General features: G+C 38.2%; 1 protein-coding gene across 1 annotated transcript in view; it reads right to left on the reverse strand.

Moving 5' to 3' along the window:
- CSMD3 (CUB and Sushi multiple domains 3) overlaps positions 1-24,489 on the reverse strand; it is a 650,552-nt gene that overhangs the window by 174,697 nt on the left and 451,366 nt on the right. Inside the window, exons 24-28 of the mRNA XM_044421466.1 lie at positions 23,064-23,220; positions 22,207-22,398; positions 20,721-20,847; positions 19,983-20,185; positions 4,920-5,111 (exon numbers count right to left, since the gene is read on the reverse strand). Coding sequence (XP_044277401.1) covers positions 4,920-5,111; positions 19,983-20,185; positions 20,721-20,847; positions 22,207-22,398; positions 23,064-23,220 — 871 coding nt within the window. The remainder of the gene's footprint in view (positions 1-4,919; positions 5,112-19,982; positions 20,186-20,720; positions 20,848-22,206; positions 22,399-23,063; positions 23,221-24,489) is intronic.

The raw sequence follows: 24,489 nt of genomic DNA on the forward strand, positions 1-24,489 counted from the left end.
ACACAGAAAAAGGAAGATATAATTTGACTATTGCACCACTGATGATAGGCAGCAAAAGTCTGTCAATTTCTTCCTATTTTATAAGCTAATTTGTTTAAGCAATTCACATCAAAAGAAGTAAAATCTATCACATGGGATTCCTATGAAACCCAACAGAAGATAAAACAAAAGATCAAGCATTGGAAATTTGTGATTATAGCATTATTGCATAATGAAGCACAACAAATAATTCATATGACAAATGTCATTAAAATGACAAGCAAACTGCAAATAAATCAGTTTAATTATAGCTGTATATGAGACCATCTCAAGATTGATGTAAACTCAACAAAATTAGGTATTTTTTACTAGAATTAGCAACATGGTATGGTAAGTTATTCATTTCTACAGAAATTTGGGATAGCATACCAAGTACAGATAATTCATTTTCAATCTAAAAGACAAATGCTCCCAATCTAGTGATCGTCTCCTTTCTTTTTTCCAGTTGTAGTGTCTCTGCACATGTCAGGATGCAAGACTGCAGAAGGACTTGAATGAGTAACATTGAGCATTAACATGCAATGAGCAATACGAATCAAGCTAGGCTTGATTGGGTCGTCGCTACCAGAGCCTTCTAGTGATACCCCTCCACTTCACCAGTGCAGCCTGCTTCTTTACCTGCTTCCTACCCTGGCCCAGACAACAGTGGGCGGGAAGAAGGGGCAATGATGTCATTGCTCACTTGCTCACTAGTTCTCTGCCTAACAAGCAAGCAACTTGACAATCACTGGACATTGTCAATGATGGAAAAGAAGAAATGCACAATAGTACATGGGTACCACTGTACAATAGTACATGGATACAAGAGACTCAGTGAGGGAAGATGCCCCTTAAGAGTGTCTCACCCAAGACGACTTAAAACCCTGGAGCTGGCCCTGAGCACAACAGGAACCATTAGCCTGTGTGCTATCATCATGGACAGGGTAAGAAAGGAAATGTAGCAGGAAAGCTGTACCAAGTATGGGTGTTTTTGTTGTTGTTAGTCGCAAAGTCATTTCCGAGCCATCGTGATCCCATGGACAACATTCCTCCAGGCCTTCCTGTCCTCCACCATCTCCCGGAGTCCACTTAAGCTCACACCAACTGCTTCAGTGACTCCATCCAGCCACCTTATCCTCTGCTGTCCCCTTCTTCTTTTGCCATCTATTGTTCCCAGCATTAGGCTCTTCTCCAGGGAGTCCTTCCTTCTCATTAGGTGGCCAAAGTATTTGAGTTTCATCTTCAGGATTTGGCCTTCAAAAGAGCAATCAGGGTTGATCTCCTCTAGGACTGACCAGTTTGATCGCCTTGCGGTCCAAGGGACTCACAGGAGTCTCTTCCAGCACCACTATTCAAAGGCCTCAATTCTTTGGCGCTCGGTCTTCCTTATGGTCCAGCTTTCACAGCCATACATTGCAACTGGGAAAACCATAGCCTTGACTATACACACTTTTGTTGGCAGGATAATGTCTCTGCCTTTTAGTATGCTGTCTAGATTTGCCATAGCTTTCCTCCCCAGGAGCAAGTGTCTTTTAATTTCTTGGCTGCAGTCCCCATCTGCGGTGATCTTGGAGCCCAGGAAAATAAAATCTGTCACTACCTCCATTTCTTCCCCATCCATTTGCCAGGAAGTGAGAGGACTGGATGCCAGAGCAGATAATCTATATAAAAGCTACCTGAGTTTGCTCTCTAGACTTAACAGCACAAGTCAGTACATATCTACTCCAAAGTAAAATTTATTGTGTAAAATGAGCACCCAAGTAGGTGTGTGCTAGACTGCTCGCGAACAGTGTCCAATGCTAGTAATCTGCCAGTATCAGCCATTTTATAGGACAACTCAGAAAACTACCTGAGTATAAAAATATAATTTTTAGAATGCAGAGTTGGTGGGCATCATTCTGCAAGCTCCACTGATTTGTCCCAGTAGAGAAGCAGCAGTTTGGGCTGGATTTTGGTTGCACTAACATTCATTTCTTCCACCACAACAGCAGTGGATACTGCTCTAAGAAATTTTTTAATGATTAAAGGTTTAATTCCCTTTACATCCATGCTTCCCTTCCCTTTGCGTTATCTCACTTTTAATGCAATACACAATGTTGTTTTTGATGCTGGAGAGAATTTAAATTATTTCTTTCTAGTGTACCTACTTTGTGAAAGAAAGAAAACGTTTCTGAACTTCTGAATATCCCCATTCATTTACCAAACAAAAATGTACCAGCTTAGACTGGAATAGCATTAGAAGCAATTCCCACCAACTCACATCCCACCCTCCTGTTCCAGGGTATGGTTGGATTATATTGTGTTTTTTGAACAGAGACAACATTATGTATGAGGAAAAAGCATCCATCATTAGCGTGGAGCAACTCACCCTCTCTGTGATCGCCCTTTTGGTTGGCTGCTATCCTCATCACAACTTCATAGAGCAAGAAGTAGTTAGATGAGTTTCTTCAGGCTACACTTAGCTAATAGGGCTCTGAACTTTCTCAGGCAAAGGTCAAAAGAGCCAATTCAGGATTTTGTTTGGACCAAAACATCCGGAGTAGGCGGTAGATAGGAATTATTCCACAGAGCTGGCTGCTGTGCATTACCTACTACTTGTCTCACTTTGTATTAGACAAGGACTGCTATTTTCGATGTCCGTAGAGAACCATTATCTCTACTTCTTATTGCCTCTATTGTTTATTGGTTGTAATTAATGTGACCTTTTTCCTTAAATTGTGTGTCCACCTCTCATGATCCCTTCACAAAGAATCAGTCAGTAAATCTGATGGGTACATGATAGGTCTAGAAAGTACCAATTTTAGGCGTAACATAAATGTGATTTCACTATGTCTGAAAATCACTCGAGGTGCTATTTGCATCCCACTGGTGCCAATTCACATAGTTAATGTCACATCTATTTTGGCCTTTAGTGTGACTGATCAAACTAACATAAAGCTATACAGTGACATATTTATGTTTATGCACCTTTAAGCAATAAGCACTGAATAATACACACTGGGCAATTTGTGCCAACAGTGGCCAGGCACTAACATTTCAGAATGTATTATGATATAAGACTTTTTAACCCACTATACACCTTCAAGCTGCACTACTAAATGAATACTTAGAATGGCGTGGAAACTGTGCCAGGACACTGAATGAAACATAAATCTCATTAGATGCTGCAGAACCATTGGTGATGTGGATCCAAACAGCTGAAAAATTTTGAATGGACTGTACAATTCATACATTTTGACAGGCAGAATATAGAATGAATATCTGTTTTATGATCTAATCATTGCTGTCTTCTTAAACCATGAATAATCAGAGAAAGCACATTATTTTATTAAAGTCTTTGTTCCATGATTTTTGTGGGCAGGGGGTAAATTTGATTTGAACAGAAAAGAAAGTTCTTAGATATTTGGTCACTGCAAACCTCTCTGACTTCCTACTAACATTAAATATTTTCAAAGAGCACAACATATTTATCTCACAGAAATAATAATGCAAATTCATCAGTTTTCCTAAAATGATTTTCATAACAGTTGTTTGGCAAGTTTTCATTTAAATCCGTAAGTATCAAACAATTCAATAGAAAAAAATAACAGACTTGGGAGGCACTAAGAATAGGCTTCTTCACAATTTATATTTTACCTGTACAAATATATGAGTGTGCAATTTTCCATGGAAATGTTGATTTAGCCTTGTAGTGGGTAAGTTGTCATTCAATGGAGAGAACAGAAGCAAATGAACCAGGTTGTTGTTGAGCTGAATAATAATTGTAGACTATTTACAACTTTGTATAAGGTAAATTAACTGATAAAATGCAAGGAGATAGGGAATGTTCTTTTTTCCCTTCTACCCCACCCCTTTTTAAATATTTCTTATATATTCTAAATGAGTCCTGTTATTTCAGGGCTATGATCTTCATGCTATTAGTTATGCTTGTGAGCCATCCCAAGATGCTATGCATAAGGGAGGGCATATAAAAGTTTTAAATAAAAAATTATATATTTGCCTTTTACAGTAACAGTGATGTTACTCTGGGACTAAAGTTGTACCTGTCCAGAACCTTGAAGTAGTGTTGTTCGCATGTCTTTGGGTTAACAGACTACTTTCTCATTTAGCTTTATGTGAGAAATTGCTTATGTGCAACTATGGTTCTAAGGAGACAATTGGGTGTTTTTTTTAGATCCCTGTAAATTTTATCCTAAAATGTCAAAGGGCCAGCCAAGCATATATTACAAAGGCTTATTCACTTTCCCCCTCCTTCTGTCTGTCTGTCTGTCTTTCTGTATTGGTATGTGCAAGGATGGGTGGAAGGCAGAAACTGTGAAAATATTTAGCCACTATGTTATTGAGAGACAAAAACTTTGTCAAGGCCAACCAACCATCTTAACAAAAAAGTTAGGTTTTATTCATTCATTTCTTTAAGTCATATAGTCCAATTTTCCACCATAGAAATGGCTGCTTAAAACATTCCCATTGCTTTAACTGGGTTTAATGCATTTCTAGTGTATCCACAGTTCTCAAAGGCAATGATTTTCCTTCTCCTTCTCCCAGAAAGAAAAAAAGAACATCTTATTCAGGACACAAGGATAGCCTTTCCTTCTGATAAAGAGAGGTTGCATTAAAAACACATTAGGTTTAATAACTGTAACCTGAGCACTTTTAAGAATAAAGCCTACCATTTCCTTAAGAGGCTCTTGAGCTGCTCCTTATTTGAAGTATGAGTTTCTAAGCAGAGTGCCTCCTAATATTTTTTCACCTGCAAGAACTCTGCAAAAGATAAAGTACTACCCCATCAAGGCCTAATGCCTTGCCCTCCAATTCTACATGGTTAACTAGCTTGTTGCTGTGTAACCATAACATGTTTCCAGAGACAGAAAAGCAGTTCTCTTCTCTTTGTTTCTGCATACCTATACAGACTGGTGGGTTGGGCTGCCAGAAGTACCGATTTTCTACCTGAATGCAGGTTATTCTCTCATCTCCTTGCAACTCATAGCCAGGGTCACACTGAAATAAGACGGTATCTCCAGGTTCTCTCCCATCCCCATTTCGGGTTCCATTCATGGGGACTCCAGGATCACGACATGCTGTGGCTACAGAGCCTGGGAGAGGGAAAAGCAGAAGAGAAAAACAGTATATTATGCCTGAGTATCATCAACAGATGTACCTGAGATTGGTACTGAGTGCCCCATTTGTGTCAGTTGGACCAAAATTATACCATACATTGGACATAATCAATGGAGGAAGTAATTCATTCAATCTGCTTTGAAAGAAATGGAATTTAAGTACATACTGAGAAAGATTCCTTGGCTATATTGAGTATCCAAGGGGAAGCAGCAAAAGAAACTCAGTAGTATTCACTGTGAATTTGCTGTTTTACCCCAGACAAATGCTTAATAGAGCAGAATTCCATTAGTCATTCTAGGATGGCCAAAGTTCTTTGCTTTCCTTGGAACAAAACATGACATATCAAATATACGACATATTTTCTTTTTATGTCCAAGCTTTTCTATACTACATAAAACAGGTTTTACCCTGCCGCTAGTTGTTGGGTTTCATTTATTTATTCGTTAGAGTTATAGCCCACTTTTTTCTTATGAATGCAAAGCAGCTTGCATCATTCCCCTCCTCCTGCTCACAGCCTTATCGCCACAATAAGATCACTGTGAGGTAGGTTGGGCGGAGACTCAGTGACTGACCCACAGTCACCTAGTTGGCTCCACAGCTGAGCGGGGACTAGAACCCAGATCGCTGGTGTCCCAGTTCTACAACCTTAATAGTACACCACGCTGGGTTCTTTATTTGTTCTCTAGGAAAATGTCAAATCTGGCAAAATATGCCAAGCTGTTACTTTAACTGAACTGGACAGCCACCTGAGAGGGCTGGTTTAACTTGGTGTCCTGCAGTGAGCAGGAGGTTGGACCTGACAGACTTCTACCTCTGCTATTCTATGATTCTTTGATTCTATTCTAGATAGATGGATGGATGGATGGGTGGATGGGTGGATAGACAGAGGTAAAAAAGTCAAACAAAGGCTTACATAAATAGCAATTGGGGCACAATCTATCAGCAGGCTGTTTTGAAAGCACAGAGTTTGTTGTGCAAGGAAGCTGATAAACTAATACAACACTGTTTAGAAAAGAAATTTCTTCCTACTTTTGCTTTCAATTGTGCATTGAACAAGCAATATAAAAGCACTCCTAACTGGCAACACTAACTGTTATCACTCTACATCTTTCCAAGGCCAAGAGTCTCCTTTATGGACTAACAAAAGATCCCTGAAGTGATCTGAGTGCTGACTGAGAACATGGTATCCGTAAAATGTAGAAAAAATGCTCTGGGTAAAACGCTCCTTCCAACATGCATTTACTCAAATTGGATTTCTTGTATATCATTTGTTTTTAAGCATAGTGTTCTCTTCCATTGCATTTACTGTTGTCTCATGGAATATTGCATTATGTCTTGCCTTAATTTTCCTGTGGCCTATAAATGGGGCTGTCATCTGAAATTTGGCAGGTGTGATTATTTTATTTGATGAATCATTCTCATTCTTTCACTCCAAGCCTCTCTCTCTACCCCAATCTTTGCTAAGTAATTTAAGTCTATACTGTACATTTCTAGTATGTGGCCCGCATCCATTCTTTCTATTAGCTGTTTCAGACATGACTTGCATTGCTTTCCCCATGAAAATTTGTGTAGTAAGCACAAATTTCAACAAAGTTAACGTCTCTTATAACCTTGAAGTCGCACCTGCAATGCAGTCCTGAAAGGACAGTCTTTCAAAGCACAGTACAAAAAGCCAACATAACCATTTATACCTGTGCATATACACAAATAGAATTGGCTGTGTTTGGATAATAGAATCCTAGCATGTGCGTACGTTGAGTTTTTAAGTCAGGATTTCATTATCTAAACATTGCAACTGAATTGCTTTGCAACTGCCTCTTGTTGATGAAACTTACTTATTTTATCTCTGTAATTACACATTTTACTTCTGTATTTATATAATCAGTCATAAATATCAATGATAGTAGTTATGTCAGTTAACAGATGTTCTCCCAGTTAACATTTTGGGACCGCACACATCATGGTAGCAATTTTGTGAATGAACAGGCAATCTCAGATGCTATTTGTGTGACTGCCTGCTGATGCACTAGCACCAATCTAGGCATGGTGTTCCCCTGAAGAGTCATTGGACCTAGTGATGACTGGAGCCAGGGCTAATCTGCAAGAACTGCAACATCCTACAGAAGAAAAAAGTGCACATTAATTCTAAAATTGAATGAGTAAACACATATAAAAAGATAGAAACCAGGAGTTGAATGAACAGCCCATTCCTAGCATCAAATACCCATATACAGATGCATTTGTTCATACATTACAGTGAACAGAAATTTGAGGAAAATAAGATGTTTGTGGACCAAATGTATATTCACAAATACAGGATACTGATTGTGTTGCAATGGCTATAAACAATCTCTACCCTGTACTTACTGTGTACATTCCAAGTCATATGAGTGGTCTCATTCTTTCTAGAAAGGTATTTATTTTTATTTTCACATTCATCCATAGTTTAAGTTTTCACTATAAATGATGCTTCTAACATACAGATTCCAGTAATAAACATAACCCTGTCAAGAAGACTATTTACAAGACATGATTTAATGGAACCTGTATAACCTTACAGCCAAAGAATATTGTAACACAGTTATGCATAGAGAAAAGCTGAACAATCCCAGACATACCTATTCAGAAACAAGTAACACTAAGCTCAATATAATTTATCTCCAAATATGCGTGGCTGTGCACTGTAAAGTCTAGTGATTTTCTTCAGAAGGCTCTAAAGACAGTCAGGTAAAAGAATAGTGAACAAAATTAAAGTCCATGACTTTATGTTGATGTAAGTAGCCAATATCAGATTCGACTTCAAAACTCATGACGTAGAAGAAAACCTAATAAAAATGTAGCGATTGCCATGCTACCTTAGGCAAACAGTCCAACTTTCTTGGTAATGCATCCTCCAAAATTTAAACTGCCTTGAAATCACTAGATGCAAGTTCATATAACTAGCTGGTCTGCAAAGTTCAGAAAACATGCATTTAGCATTGTGTTGTCAGTATTTAAGTTCTGATCAGATACAAATATGCAGAATGTTTTATGATGTATCTGGATTTCAGGCTGCCATTAGTATTATTCACAAAGACAATAAACTTCTCTGTGTACATTAGTCTTTTAAAAAGTTTCTTTATTACCAAGTGGCATGAGTTTTGAACATATTTCTGAAAATTAGGCTAAACAAATAAAAAACAGTGTAAGCCATTCTCAAAAATAAAAAATAAAAAGCCCATAAAGATAACAGCAATACTGCAGGTACTCACACAGAACATAATTTATAAAATAAACAAGGATTATTGAACCAAGAAAACTTCACAGAAGAAACTTAGTTTTATTGAATCACCTGTCTGAGCTTGGCTAAGCACCTTCCTGCCTTCTACTGCAGTGAATATTGCATGTTAGAAAAACTAACAATTGAAACATCACATTTAAAATTCTCTGCATGCTAATCCAACATGATAACTATATTAAAGCATCAGGGAAATTTAAAAATCTCTCCAATTTTAAAAGGACCTTTTTGTTTGTTTGTTTCTGTTTCCTGTATTCTAATAGTTTCCATTTCTGATTTGTTTACTTTCTGTATGAATAATTGTGCAAACTATTCAAAATGCTTTGCACAATGGTATTACTATTTTCTTGCATGCACTGCCTCACCTAACAAACTGCAGGGACGCGTTTGCTTTCTTTGTACTTACTTTGCGTTTATGACTCATTACTATTTTGTGATAAGTGAATCCCCAGATCTCTCTCTCTGGCTCTTCCAGGATCTCAAAAATAATTCAAATAAACAGAGGGAAAGCTTCATAGTCTCCCGATCCTTTTTTATTATTCTTTTTATTCTTGTATACTTTGTACTATCAAGTTTCATCCCTTTTCAATTACTGTATTCCACAGAGCCATCTGACTCGATCTGCCTCATCTTCCTATCCTCCCTGAATCAAAAATGGGTCCCAACTTTGTACTGTTATCACTTGCATGAGTACATTGTTTTATGTAGCTCATTCAATGGAAAGATGAAATAGAATGTTCCCCAAGTCTAATATGCAATTGGTTTGCTCATAAATGCTCAATGCATGTTTTCAGCACTATTTCCTCTTCCTAGGGCACAATACTATCCAGGCTTAGATGGATAAAAAGTCATCCAACCTCCAGCATCCCCCATATTTTCATAATTTGCAATCCCCAAGCCTTGCAATCTAGTTCAGCTATATTGTCTTTAACATGCATACTTGCAAACAATCTTTACTGACTTCAGGACCAAACTGCAGGTAAGACTTACATGAGCAGTTTGGGTCACCACTGAATCCTAGCAAGATCAAGATGGAAGACCTAACAAATAAATGAATAAATACATTCTTGACTCAGCTTGGAAGTGGAAGGGAAAGCTGATGAGCTCAAACAAGCCAAATTTCCTTGTTTTGGTATATTTGTAATTTTAGCAACGGGAGACTTTTTAGCAGACAAGCTGCCCCCAACCCCCTCCCAATGATATGTTAGTAGGATGCTACAGTTCAAGACAGTCCCAGAAGGGAATTTAGAAGTCCTGAACTTTTATCTCCGATACCAGAAACTGATTAAGTTTGCAGAATAAATGCTTTCTACATATGCTCGGTAGTACTTCCACCAGGTCATATGTTTCAGGGTTGAGAGCTGTCTTTTAAGGAGCTTAGTTGTCTCTAATTTTGGACCTCCAGGGATTTCAGTGCAATAGCCCCCATTACAATGTCTGCATCAAGAGAGGGAAACTTTTTCTCTTACTCTGCAAAGATCCTCCTCCCTCCATGTGCAGCTGCGTGCTGAAATATATTATGTCTGGATTGGAGGAGACAGTGGGAAGATCACTTCCAGTTCACCCCCAGAAAAGGAAAGAGAAGAAACATGATGTTTAGTCACAAACTCTATGGCACGCAAAGATTCTCCAGCCTCCGTAATATCAGCCTGCAATTTATGGAACTTTGTCTAGATTGTCTTTCTCCCATTCCCACGGAGTCACTACAACTTCACTGCTACTTAATCATTAAAGGGAGTGTGGACACTTCTCCCAATCTCAAATCTCCTTCTTAATAAATGCGATGGGTCTTCTGGATCAGAAATTAATTATAGATAGTCTGAGTCAGAGAACTGTCATGTTTGAAATTAGCAAGCATATGTTTCTAACACCAGCCGAACAAGAGCAACAGTATAGCTTTTCTTTAATGGGAAGGTACAGGGATGGGAAGACCAGAATTTCTGCTGTTATGCAGTCAAAAATCTGTTTTAAGGGAGAAGTGGAAAAAAGGTAGAAACCATACTAAAGTGAACTTGCATGAGAAATAGGACAGTCTATTTCATTTAGCATATTTCTCTTCTATTAGAACTTTCCAGAAAGTATACATCTCCAGGGAATGTTGCTAGCCCTCATTGTTCTTTCCAGCACCAGGAAAGGCGTTTTTATTCATCCGGCATTTTAAGAACTGTTGAATGAATATTTTATATTGTCAGAAAATGTAATAATTGTTTTATCACAACTGTGCCTGAAGTAATTTTACTGACTGTTGTAGTTGTCTATTAGCCTGTATTATATTTTTATTGTACTTTACTGTATGGTTTTTATTCATACATTTTATTCATCTGATTTTTATTCATGTTTAAAATCCATACATTATTTTTATTCATTCTGCACTGTGCACCACCCAGAGAACCCTGAAGGGTTATGAAAACAGCATATAGATGTAAAACTAAATAAATAAATGAAGTTCTATATCTTGATGATGTCCATGCTAGCAGAAGCTGCTGAATAAAATACACTGAAGCTAGAAAGTTAAGGACTTGTTTTAAACAGTCTCCCAGATAAGCAGCGAAAAGCATACAATAGTACAGCAAAACAGGTTTGAAGGTTTCTAAGGGAACAGATGCATTATTACCATTAAATAGAGTGAGATGTAAGGTGCCATATACATGAGAACCCCAGTTTACAGGACCTGGGACTAGTCAACACCCTCCATGACCCCTGTTTGCACTCATACATCCTGAAGATTGCATCTAGTTAGAATAGAATTATTAAAAAGAATGGTATTTCAGTTAGGTATAACCCAGGGCTGTTTATTTGGACTGCATTCTGAGTAACTGTTGTTGTATTTACTAATTCTTATAAAACTCTACAGAGAAATTAACTCATAGCTTGAACTCCTTTTTAGAGCAATACTGTGCCATCATGCCACCAACACCACTTCTCCATTGTACGTTGATCACTGTACTACAGGGTTTGGAAACTCTGTATTTCAGAATCAACCTGTCTGCTACTGTCTCCTCTAACAGGCAGTAGCAATGTCCCACATTCCTTTGTTCCTCCAGGTTGTGTAATAGGAGATTCTTCATGACAGGTTGCTCAGTGTGAGGATTTATGAACTCCCATAATGTCTCCCATAATTGTCTCCCATAACGATGCATATCCACTCCCATGTTTGAAAATAACTGATATAGGCAAATTGCCTCTTTGCTTGCATTGTTCATGGCTACCCATGCTGTTTCTCCATACAACAGTGTTATGGCCGTGTGTTTTTTATTTGAGACTCCGAGCTTTAATTCTGGTGAGGCCACTGGAAGCTTCTGGAAAAGGGTTGATGAACCAATGTTTCAGCTGCCCAGGACATATTCTGATAATGCCCATTGTTGCTTGATAGAAACCATCTGTAGAACATTTAACACTTGCCAACAAACCACCAAGCAGCACAATTTAGAAACTTCCAGCAGCAGAGAGATAGATCAACCATGTTGCCTTATACAAAGTTTGAAGGTGGATTCAAAGAAAGGGAAGGCAGACAGATTTGCATCCTGATGTATGTACATAATGTCATTGCTTGATAAAGAAGGAAGGGACAATCACAAAATTACCCACAAACTGAACAAAAATCATACACCACCTTGGCATTCAGGTTGAACAAGAAGAAAGTAGAAACATCATCCTTGTCCAGAAGCAAAAGATCAGAAAGATGCTGGAACAGCTTGGAAAGGTAGAAGCAAATGCACAAAAAACAAAAACCCAAAACTGGATAGCAATAACCCTGAAACAATGTGCCAGCTGGATAAGCTGAATAACTTGGAAGCAGCTGATATAGTCCATGGGTTCATATTTTGTCCCCTTGGCCCTTTGGTTTTCCACTCTTCATGCCCACTTGCATTGTTTGATGTTCCAGGTCCAGTGTGTTTTTCTCTGTGTTTGGTTTTCCTGCAGTGAAATTGCACCCTGATTTGTCTCCTCTACCTGATGTCTTCAATCACCTTGCTGTCCCTTCTGGGGTTGTATCTTATACTTATCATCGTATATTTGGCTCATTCTAGCATTGGTTCTAGTTCTCCAGGGCATGCATCATTTCTATAACCAAACTTTAAATAACAATGTGTTTTGTAGCTTGATTATTTTCTTCTTTACTATTTACTGTTTAGACTGCCTTAGATATAGATCTAAATTTTATGCATAATCATGCAGGGTGTCATATAGTTCATGGAAAGTTAGGACAAACAGGAATACTCAAGTTCACAGAATTTTCAAAATTTCACTTTGCTGCTTGGTTTAAGTCACCACTACTAACATTTGCAGCCCTGTGCTAAACATTGTACAAATGGAGAAAGTGCTGCATTTTGATAAAGTTGCACATTTATCAAGTGCACATCTTGCAAGTAGGAACACAAGTTCAAGAATTCGCAAATGTTTTTAGAAAGCATGTGCTCCATTTGTGTTCCTATTCAAGGCATTTCCAAGTGATTTGTGACCTGAAATGAAACTCTCATGCACACTTGGGAACTCTGCACAGGAAGAGAGATGAAATACTGCTGTCTTTCATTTCCTACTTTATTTTCCACAACCAGTCCATAATTTCCAGCATTGAATTCATATGCTGCTGCATGTCCTTCCCCCCTGAAACCTCATTCCATGTAGCAGATGCAGTTAACGTATGTCATATCTGGAATGTGGTTCATTGAATTCCAAGTGTGTCTTTCCAACGTGGGGACCTGATCACCATCTCTAAGTAGACTGATCACAGCTTTTGCTTGTCTAATTCTTTTGTTCCAGTACATTGAGCTGGCCTTGTATATATTGACTACTTCCTAGAAAGCAGCACTGGAGAGAAGCACTCCATTTACAATATCCAAAGCTGGTAATTTTCATAGCTTAGCTTTGCTATTCCAAGCTTGCAATCTGAACTGTTTGCCCTTTTCCCAGGGATTTTCTATGAGCTTTCTCTCTCCTTGGGTTCATTTACTAACAGCAGCAGGGTCTTGATCCTGTTTTTGTTTGTGCCCTGTTTTTCTTTACATTCAAAAAGAAGAATGTGCAAAAATGTGTATTTTTCTGCAATTTTTACCTGTTGACTAAAACATTAAAATACATTTTTAAAATGTCTTTATAAGTGCATGTGTTTCTACACACACACACTTTTTCTGAAATTAATTAGGAGTTCATGAGTTTTTTACTGGGAAAATAATGCTCCTAATTGTGTTTAGGATTTCAGATGGGACACGTTTGAAATTCAAACTTTTTTGGGGGAGGGGGGCTGGTGGTATTGTTCTATTAACTATTAGCCCTATACAGATCCTGCAAAAGCAATATACCCATTAATAAAGGTGATGAAGGGATGGCCATTGACATTTACGCAGATTCTAGGCTTGGTGCATAAAGTTCAGGGAGACCTATATTTGTACCAAAAATTTTCATTCAATCATCTATCAATATATGTTGCCATTCTGCACTGCAATTTCTGCTGACCTGTCAGAGGTAACCTGAAAAGCCTGAACCTGCTTCATTTTGTTGGCATCATGAATATGAGCCAAACTCTTTGGTGCTGAAGTAGTACACAGCTTTGGTTCAAGGACACCCCGACATAATCTATTACTCTGAGTATGTGGCAAAAGGAAAGGAGAACTAGAGTAACGCAATAATCCAAATCGTCAAAGAATTTTGACTGCCAACAATTCAAAGCCACTGAATCATACCACTGATTACTATGGCAACATTCTGACTATTTTGCACTCCATTTGGATCAGATGTCAACTTTAAAAGAATTTAATGAAAGTGAAAGGATTAACTAAAGAGAAAGGATTAAAGAGAAAGATAACAAGAATTCTCTCTGAAATTGAGTACAAGAGTATTTCCACTCTTTGATATTATGATTCTGCATTTGGGTCAGATAAAAAGCACTTTTTTAGTTTAATAAAATATAGTTTCCCATCATCCAAAAATAAAAAAAAGCCTGAGAATCTAGAATGATATCAATTAGATGGCAGGGAAAGGCCAGCTAATAGATCAGGCTGGCTAATTTCATCTTGAAAGGACAAACTTTAATCTCAGAGATGCATTTCTATGTTTCTTAAACAAGACAGCTAGTAGATTTATCTGGTTTTGAGAAGAGCTAATTAACATACCTGCCATTCAAATATGGATATTAAAATCATCGCTCAGGGAAGAGTTAGGGGAAAAAGATGTCTTCAGCACTCCTAACCTGATATAGTCTAGCAGAAGGCTGGACTAGGTAGGACTTTTGTCTGATTCAGCATGGTCCAGGACAAAAACCAGGGAATCAAGCAGATTTCCCCCTTAAAGTAACCTCCCTGGTAAGGAGGTTGAATCAGTTTAATTCTAAGAGAAGCTTTCTAACAGAAGCATTTGTGCTGATATGGGTGACTTTTAACTGACCTTTGCACTGACCACTAGGTTTGATGACATGAGAAAAGCAAATCAGAACATTTTCTCATCTGAAATGGGGGGAGCAGGAGGCAAAATAAGGAAGTCAAGAAAAGGAAGAATAACTGTTGTACTGGTTATGTTTATCTATGACACAACAGATGGCATAAAATACTGTAGGACATAGTACACCAATGAAAATGAAGCAGATGTTAGCCTGTTTTAAAGGGAATCATTGCTCAGAAAAGTTGACAAGAGATGAATTAAATTTAGTACTTCCCAAATCATAGCAGGGATTTATTTTTTATTTCTTATTTTTGGTGGGGTGGGAGAAATTATATATAGCAATTTCATTCTGATGAAGGGAAAGCAATTCATAAAGACTCAAATAAAGATGGAAGCAAAATACCAAAAATGCAAGAACATTGCATCTATTATCTCTGAAGCCGTCCTCGGTTTTCTCAGTCCACTACATCTCTCCACAGGCATACCACGACATCAGTCCTCACTGACTTCTCTTCTCAGCTTTGCTCCCAGCTAAAAAATGCTCTGGAGTGAGTTATCTTATCACGCTGAAGGCAATGCTCGTAAAACTAAACTTGAAATGTTTAAAATTGTAGTTTGCTTACAGCTACCATATTTTTCGCTCTATAAGATACACCTGACCATAAGACGCACCTAGTTTTTAGAGGAGGAAAACAAGAAAAAAATATTCTGAATCAAATGGTTTACTAAACTATTTAATAAACTCTAACAGAATACAGTAATACCGTATTTCAACCTTGTAAAGTGAACAGCAGTCAACAGTGGCATTAAGAACCATCATCACTGTCATTAACAAAAGGGAGACTTTAAAGTTCGAGTACTCTTCTAGTTTTCGTTGAACCCATAGAACTCATCATCACTAGAGTCAGAATTTATGGAGCTCTGTTGCTCACAATCACTGCCATCACTTTCTTAGTAGTGGAATTATTGAAGGAATCCACAATCTACACCAGTTATACAAGAGCTGCTGCAGACAATTCAATAACAAATCTAAAAAAGCCAGTAATGTCCACGCTGCCCTACTAGTAAATAATAGAAAAAAACTTGTGACAAAAAATGAGATATTGTACAGTAAATCAAACACACAGCAGACTAAGTAGCCTTTGAAGAATAAACTTCATACATGAAGGTAATGCTGTTCAAATATCCACTGATCCTAAAAAAATGTGTCCGATCAACTAACAGATAACTGATCCATGGAAAGCTTCCTGATAATCACAGGCACATTCCCCATCACTTCCCCATGGGCTTCATTAAAAGACGGGTTGCCATTTGAAAACACACACTGACCTGTGATTAACAGCTCTCACCTGTGCTAGAGGAGGGGGGCGGAACAGGGCACGCTGAGCGCGTGCTGGCCAGGTGGTGCCATGTGCGGCCGGCAGCGTGCCGGCGGTGGTCTTCCGGGCGGTGCAGCGGCAGCGGCAGCAGCAGCAGCAGGTTTTCCCGGGTAGTGGGGGTGAGCAGTCCGACTCTCCGTGTGGCTGGCGGGTTAAAGGCCGCGGCTCCTCCTCCGCATGCCTCCCCCTGAGCGGCACAGCTCTCACCTGCGCCAGGGGGTGGGGGCAGAGCAGGGCGCACCAAGCGCATGCCGGCCAGGTGGTGCCACGTGGTGCAGGCGGCCGGCAGTGTCCCGGGCGTCAGGCACACACACATTCACTCTATAAGATGCACAGACATTCCCCTTACAAACCAGGAAAACTAGATGAGAGAGAAGCTCCTGCACTGACAATGTCTGCTTGCATTTTTGCATGATTTTTACACATCTGTATAGCAATCCTGTCAGGCGTGTCTTTGTCCAATTGAGCTTACTCGTGTGAGAGTGCCCTCTATTATATATCTATTTTATTGGCAAATAAATGTTTACTTTTACATTGCATATTTTATAAAGCATGTATTTTAACAGTGGCATTTAATAGCTTTGTATGTGAACTGTATATTAAGTAGCACATTGATACCGTCATTAAGAAATAAATAGATGATGAAGAAAAGCCATTTTCTGTAGTCCCTAGCTGCGTTTTCTAAGTGAAATATACTGGGCAGTATCTGATGCTGTCATTGTGCCTTCCCTGAGCATGTAGCACTAGTGGGACCCACCACTGGCAAAACAGAAAGCTGGTGCCCCATAAATCAGTCCTAGGAAAAAGGTGAAATGCTTGTTTTCGGAATGGGACAGGTTAGCAGAGGTCACTTTTGATAGCTGCACTAATGAAACTGAAATGAGTTCTAGGGGTTATTTCTTTTTTTGCTTTAGGAAATGCTAGCATCCATGATTGAAGTGAAAAACATTTGGATAGATACCCATTGGAAAGACGCGAAGACTGTACATTAAAGATATACAGGAACACCTCCATTTTGAGAGCCAAAAAGTGCAGAAACCATCTTCTACAGAAGCCTCTGTCTTGCCCTCTCCATTGTTTGGAAAAAATGGGATACAAAACAAGATTCCATCTGCCTGCGGCACAACAACTTTCAGCCTCTGAGAACCGGAAGGGATGGACATGCTTGCTTACTTGCTCACCTGCTTGCTTTTTCCTGGTTCTATTTTGTCCCACTTCTGGCTTAGTATGCGACCACTGAACAAAGAGGAAGGGACACTGCTCTGTGGCCTTTCCCTAAAAAAATGCTCATGCATCTTCCAAAGTATTAAAAGGATTAAGATCTTAAGAGCACTCAGTTGCCTGTTTTATGTCCATAGAGCAGATGTAAGAAAACAAAAGTACTGTACTTCATATTTACAAGAGAAGACAATCTGTTATTTAAAAATTGACATTCACAGCAAGCATGGACAAAAACACAGACATCTCCACAAGAACTAAAGAACTATTAGTCATCTAGTCCAGTGACAGACACAGATTAAGGATAACAGTGCTCTGAATATTGGTGTGTCTGGGGAGAGGGGAGCTTCCTAAGTGTGACATTTGCTTGAAACATCACATATGTTACATCTGGTCTAGTTGTAAAAGCACAGCATTCTAGTTATTGTAACATCAAATTTAGGATTCTATGCCATATGATACTTTACATGAAGCTTGCTCTTTATATTGTTTATCTTTGACAAAAAGCCAACGACTGGAACCAAGTATGATGCTTTTGAGATTCTGAGGTAGCGCCAAGACTTTTTAAGATTGCACTTTCCCTTGCTTCCTCCCAAAAGTATGTGCGTGTGACCTCATTCAATAAGACAAGCTTCAGTAGGAAGGAGATCTGGCAACTAGGGATGAACAAACATGCAATGTTTGAACTCTTTGACATTCTCCAAATTCTTCTTCATGGTTTCTTCTACTGTGTTTGTTTTCTCAAAGGAAAGCAACTTCCCCCACTCCCAATCAGGAAAAAATGCATTTTTAAATAGAGCAATGTCCCGTACTTGAAAAAAATATGCCTTTTTAAAAACAATGCTTTTTCTTTGTCTGAAAACATGCCTTTCCCTCCTTAGGTTAAAGGGTGTCAGTAAGGATTGGGATGAGGATGGTGGATTTTGCAAACGAACCTTTGTACATGTGTACACTTGCAAATACAAAAGGGAAGTGAACTTGGACCTCCCTATTGGCAACTCCAATAGATGCCTCAGTGTAAACATACCTAGATGCTCGCGTGTGCCTCAGCCTGTGATGTGATGTGACATATTTAAGAACCATTGGAATCCTATATATTTAGGTATGTACTTAAACTATTTCTATGGTGCTCTTTTAGCATAGTTTACATTAACGCAATAAAATACCAATTAAAAGCTTGCCAGAATCAACATTTCAGACTAGTAAAATACAGGCAGGATTAATTAAAGGGAACATGGAACAAAATCCACCAGGAATAAAATACAGAAATTAAAATTTCTGGGGAAAAAAGAAAGACATTGTTGGGCACTGAAAAGTTGACAGTGTAGCTGAGCATTCCTAGTGAGCTCATTCCATCAGTGGATAGCAAAACCCAGAAAGCTCCCTATTCTATCATCAACCTGACCTCAACTCAGATGGTGGAGGCACCTGAAGGATTGTCTCTAAGGAGGATCCTAAGATAATGGCTAGCTAATGGAGTGGCAGATGTTATGCAATAACTTTAAATTCTAGATAGAATAATAATCTAGATTCATGATAAATGAGAGTAAAGACATCTAAGAATTATGAGTAAATTGAAGAATATGAAAACAAAAATGTGTATAAGCAATATTTTGAACAAACTTTGAAATCATGGCCACCAACACCCCAACACAAAATTCTTTACTCACATTCAGCCTGCTTCTGCTAATGCTAGAAAAGCAATTTTCACAGAATCTAAGTTTCTCATTTTTTCCTGAAAAGTAGTATTCAAACAGTAAGAAGCTTCTCCTGGATTTTATGGAAGGGCTTTTTGGGTCAAATCTATTTCAAATCCATTTTTCAGAAATAGATGCTAACAATGCAGAGTACCTTATGTACTACCCCTGTTTAGTACAGCCTTTTCCAACTTGGTATCCTCTGAAAGGCTGATTACAACTTCCCATATTCTTGACCACTCACTATGCTGGCTGGCATTGATGGACACATCTCAAAGATTGAAGAAAGCTGTTCTAAAATACTTAAAATATAAATAATAAAACCGAGAGAGAGAGGGAGAGAGAGCAAGTGAGCAAGCTCAACAGTTTAAGTGGAATGTAAAACAGAAGTATTCAGGATGGTAGTCCTTTACCTGCTTTTCACAGCCTTTAACCAGTTTTCATAACATGGATGCTTAAGAATTCACTCATGGGTTTAATTGTCTCTTTAACATTGTGGAAACAAATTAGAATGAAACCAGGGAAACGAACCAAAATGAGACTACTTGGCTATTGTCTTTTCTCTAATGAGGGATGCAGAACTTCCAGGCTTAACCTACCAGAAGGCAACACAATTTGACCCACAAAGCCTCTTCAGTTCCTCCAGGGGCCAGGGCAACAAGGACTAGTACCTGGAACACCCTGACCCCAGGGAGACTGTGTTACACATCCACCACACATCCTAGAAAAAGCATCTGGTCCCCAACGAAAAGCAGTTCTGTATCCCTATTCTATACCCTAGCAGGAATCCTATCATTACACTTAATATGGGAAGAAATCAATCAATCAATCAATCAATCAATCAATCAATCAATCAAGAACTATTCTACAGCTCTATGTGTATGTATATACACTTACTTGAAAACTGAATGGCGAATCCAGATTTGCTGATATAGAAGTCTGTGTCAAATTGGATCGTAACTATGTTGAGGGTGCTGTGGATGCCTTCAGGTATAAGGGAGCCACTAATTTCTTTCAACAGCATGTCATTTTCAGGTGGACCATCCCAAACACGTAGAATATCATGTGATGCTTCAGTGTCGAATGCAAGAAACTGGAGGCTGTTGACAATCCCAGTAATTCATCATTTTATATGACTTCAGATAACAGAGAGGCATGCAAGTAAGGCTGGAATGCTATGCCTAGTCACGCTGGAGTAAGCCTAATTAAACTCAATAAAACTTACTTTTGAGTAACATGTATGGGATTGCACTGAGGATCTATATTTCTATGAAACATAGCTTAAACCCGTTAACTTGGGAAAATCAGTTCTGTAAGTATGGAAAAGGCAAAATAGCTTTCAATCATATGGAAATAACTCCTTTGTATATATTTAGTCAAACTCTCAGTTTTGAACTGTGATTAGCTAGGAAAGAACCAAATTAGTCTCCTGCAAGGCCAGCCACGGTTATATGGCCTTGGTAAGTGCACATACTGCAACGGTACTGAAAAATCAATCTAGGTACTGAATACTTGATCAGCTGGAACATTTAGACTAACAAACACTTGGAATGCTAATAATCTTACCAATGGCTGCACAGGACACATGCTTGATTTCAAAGCTGTGTCTTGCAAACTAAGATCATATTGAAGTACCTGACAATATTTCCTGGATCAACTTCAATCATCCACATACACCGCAGATTATTGTCATAAGGGAAAGGATAGCCTGGAGATAAGATTCTTCCCGATGATTCTCCTTTAAAGCGGCCTCCACATTCAGCTGGTTAAAACAAAGTAGAAATTGGAAGTTATTTCTAAAAGTTTTATATACAGTTTCCATGTTTATGGGAAAGTAGGTTCATACAGGCAGGTGAAAAGAGAATGTGCTTTTACTTCTACTGATACCTCCAGGACCTCTGCAACTGCCTAGTTATGCTGCTAATAGCATCACCTATTTGAATGAATGTTTATTTGTTCCAATGATTCTATTTATGGAGGTGATAATAAAGCATATTATATATAAATAAATATTATATAACATATAATGTATACACAACTATAATATATAATAAAACAGGAGATAGATGATAGAATATTATAGAGAGAGGAGTATGACCATTGAGAAGCATAGACATGAAATTAAATATGGATGTGTAGAAGAATAAAGTTTATAGTGATGCTCCTACACCATTTGATTTATCTATGCTCCAGCCAAACATATATTTATACAGGAACAAATGACTTAAACACTGGAATGCCTAATTTTATAACTGAAATCATCACTATAAAAACTGATAACATAATCCAAAATACAAATGTCTAAGAGTATTTTCTAGAGGCATTTTTGAAAGCATTCATTAGTGAATATACCACAGTAATGCTGGAATTACCATTACTGCAATGGTAAAAATTGGAATATATTTCGAGCAAATATAGGACACAAACTGGATAAATAGTAGAGTTTGTGTGTGTAAAACTATTTCAGAAATACAGAATAATTCTGTCTTTGGCTGGGGACACTCTGGAGCAAGCAGACTTTCTTGATGCAACAATCAGTGCAAGTGATGAGGCAAACAGAAGAAAGGACATCAGCACTAGCCCATCCCCAGCACCCATCTTATGCTTTTTGCCAGGGCAAGCCAGTATCAAGACATGGTTAAGAGACCAATCCCATGAAGCTTACACTCTATGAATTTTATCATAAAAAGTAGGATATACATGCCTAAATAAACAAGAGTAGTCCTTACTGTCACACCAACTATCCAGCTCCTGCATAACTTCTAATTTATGCACATGCACACAAACAAACGAATACACACACAGGCTTGTATCCAGTTGCCTTGCTTCAGATATCCTCCTGCACCCCAGGCAAAAGCAGCACTAGTTCCAGCAGGTGCCTTGGCAAATGCCATAGAAGAAAAGAAGAAATAATGCAGTCTGCTTCTGCTGCTATAGCAGTTACTAAGGGATTGGAAAAACAGGGATCTAGAAAGGGTTACCCAACCACACATCTTCCTGATAGTCATGACCCAGTCATCATCCATCAGCTCAACAACAGTACTTCCCTACATCTTTTAGAATGTACGATGTGTTCATTCAAGCATTTCTTATGAACAAGCCAACAAACAAAAACTCCTACCGATACAAGATGGCAGAGGATAGTCCCATGCTCTTCTTTCTCCTGTCATGCACTTAAGAAGGCTGCTTCCATGCAGAGTGTAACCAGGATTGCATCCATAAATGATGGTGCTGCCAGCAAAGTGGCCTTGATCACTTATTTTGTACCCAAACTGTGGTATGCCTGGATCCTCACAATGAGAAAGTTCAAAGCCTGTGTTGGAAACAAAAACAACATTACCAAATGAGGGATTTTGACTCCTTTTGCTCTTTCTTACAAACTGTGTGAGGGAATTTCACAAATGTTTCCTTTCTGTACCAATGGCACACCAGATATCGGGGAAAGTGAAATGCTCTTGTTGATAGAAACACAGGAAGCTGCCTAGTCTGATGCCAGACTTGCAGTACTGTCTGCTTGAACAGGTAGCAACTTTCCAGATTTTAACATCAACAGAGAGAGGTTTCTTTTTAATTACAGTTTGTTATCTGTGCTTTTATTTTTTTATTTATTTATTCAGAAAATTTCTGGGCTGCCCCATTTGCCGAAGCCTCAGGGTGGCTTACAATTAAATAAATTAAAATACATAAATAACAATATAATTTTCTCTTTTTATTTCTATTTCTTTTTCTTTTTTTGCAGGAGCTAAATGGTGATTTGTATAACAAAGGAAGGCATAGCTTTTTTGCTCCTTTTTGATTGATCCTGGAGATTATGTACGGAGAACCAATCCTGTACTCAAGCTACATCATGGCAGTGCAACAACTCCAGGCTCACTGCACTGGCTCCATGTTGGAGTTTCAACATGGGCTTGGATATCCTATCTTGATTGTGAGCAGCAAAGGGTTCATATATCTTGTTCTACTAGTTGAACTACTTACTGGTATACACAAGTTGAAAACCTTCATCTGTTCCGTCCGAATCTGAATTAAACTCAAGCCAAAGATGATTGGAAGTACTGCTTAGAGTCAGCCCTCGCAGTGAAGCTCCAGTAAATGCACCTAGCAAGTGTGCTGTGTTATCTCTTCCATCATATATCTGTAAAACAAATTGGCCTTGGATAATTTAAACAGGCATAACAGAGAAATGACAAACTAAACTCCATATTTCTTTTTTGTGACAAATCAGGACTGCTGCATTTTCCTATTATATGTTGACACAAGATACTCTCTTATAAATGTGATCCTTGTAACTTTTAAACTAAGGCAATTTGCTAAGATTTCTTTTTTAAATTGCACAACGTGGCACTAGCTAAAGGAAGTGCTTCCATTTCGGCATATGGATTTTAAACTTTTGTCTCTGCCGTCACTATTTTAATGGTGGTATTCACATATAATAAATGATCACATGGTACAGTAGGCTTTGAAGAGGCATAAAGCAAAAATGCAATCTCTTTCCAGTTGGGTATGAAAGCAGCCTCTGTGCAGTTTACTAAATAGCTATGCAAACATGGATATCAAAAGAAAATCAAAGATAGCACAATGGAACAAACACACTACAAGGAACTGAAGTTGTAAGTTGAAAGGACAATTTAATCTATATGCAAATTGGAAGTCAATGCTATTTATTCATTCACTCATTTTGCTTCATAGCATCCTAAAGAATTCCACCCCATCCCCTGTAGATACCCTTGAAATGGTACTGTGAAGAAGGAAGTATTTCAGCCACAAACTGTGTTCGTCTTTAGCCAATTCCAAATGCAGATTTCAAATCAGTTCTCTCACATTCTGTGTTAGTTTATGAAAAATTAAAAGGGAATTGGATTATTGGTGGATGTTATATTTAATACTCAGAATCCTTAGATAATAATTATATTAGCATTTGACTGTATTCTACTCTTAATTTCTAACCCACCTGAATGATAAAGCAATTATATTGATAGCTTGATAATGTACTTATGTTTGATACCAATATAAAATGACTTCTAAATCACAAATGGATACCTAGAAAATGTTATATAAAACTAAAATACATAAAACAAATATGGTGTTTTCTGCATTTATTTGTAAATGAATGCTTAAATACTAAGATACAAAAAGGTCACAGTTTTCTTTCACTTAACATCAGAACCTGCCTTGCTCAGAATGAGACAACTGCTCCTTCTGCTTGCTGATGACACCAAGTTATTCATGATGGTGAAAAATCAATATTAAACAAGAATGGCAGATCAATACATTTCTTGCCCATGTCTGCTTCATATGTGTTTATTCCTAAATTATTCAATCCCATTTCTACATTGTTCTGTGAAATTGTATGTGCACATGTGTCTTCTAAACAGCATGAAAATGTGCATTTAAATAAAATTCA

The sequence above is a fragment of the Varanus komodoensis genome, unplaced genomic scaffold (genome assembly GCF_004798865.1).
Source record: "Varanus komodoensis strain SLA01 unplaced genomic scaffold, ASM479886v1 scaffold12, whole genome shotgun sequence".
Lineage (NCBI taxonomy): Eukaryota > Metazoa > Chordata > Lepidosauria > Squamata > Varanidae > Varanus > Varanus komodoensis.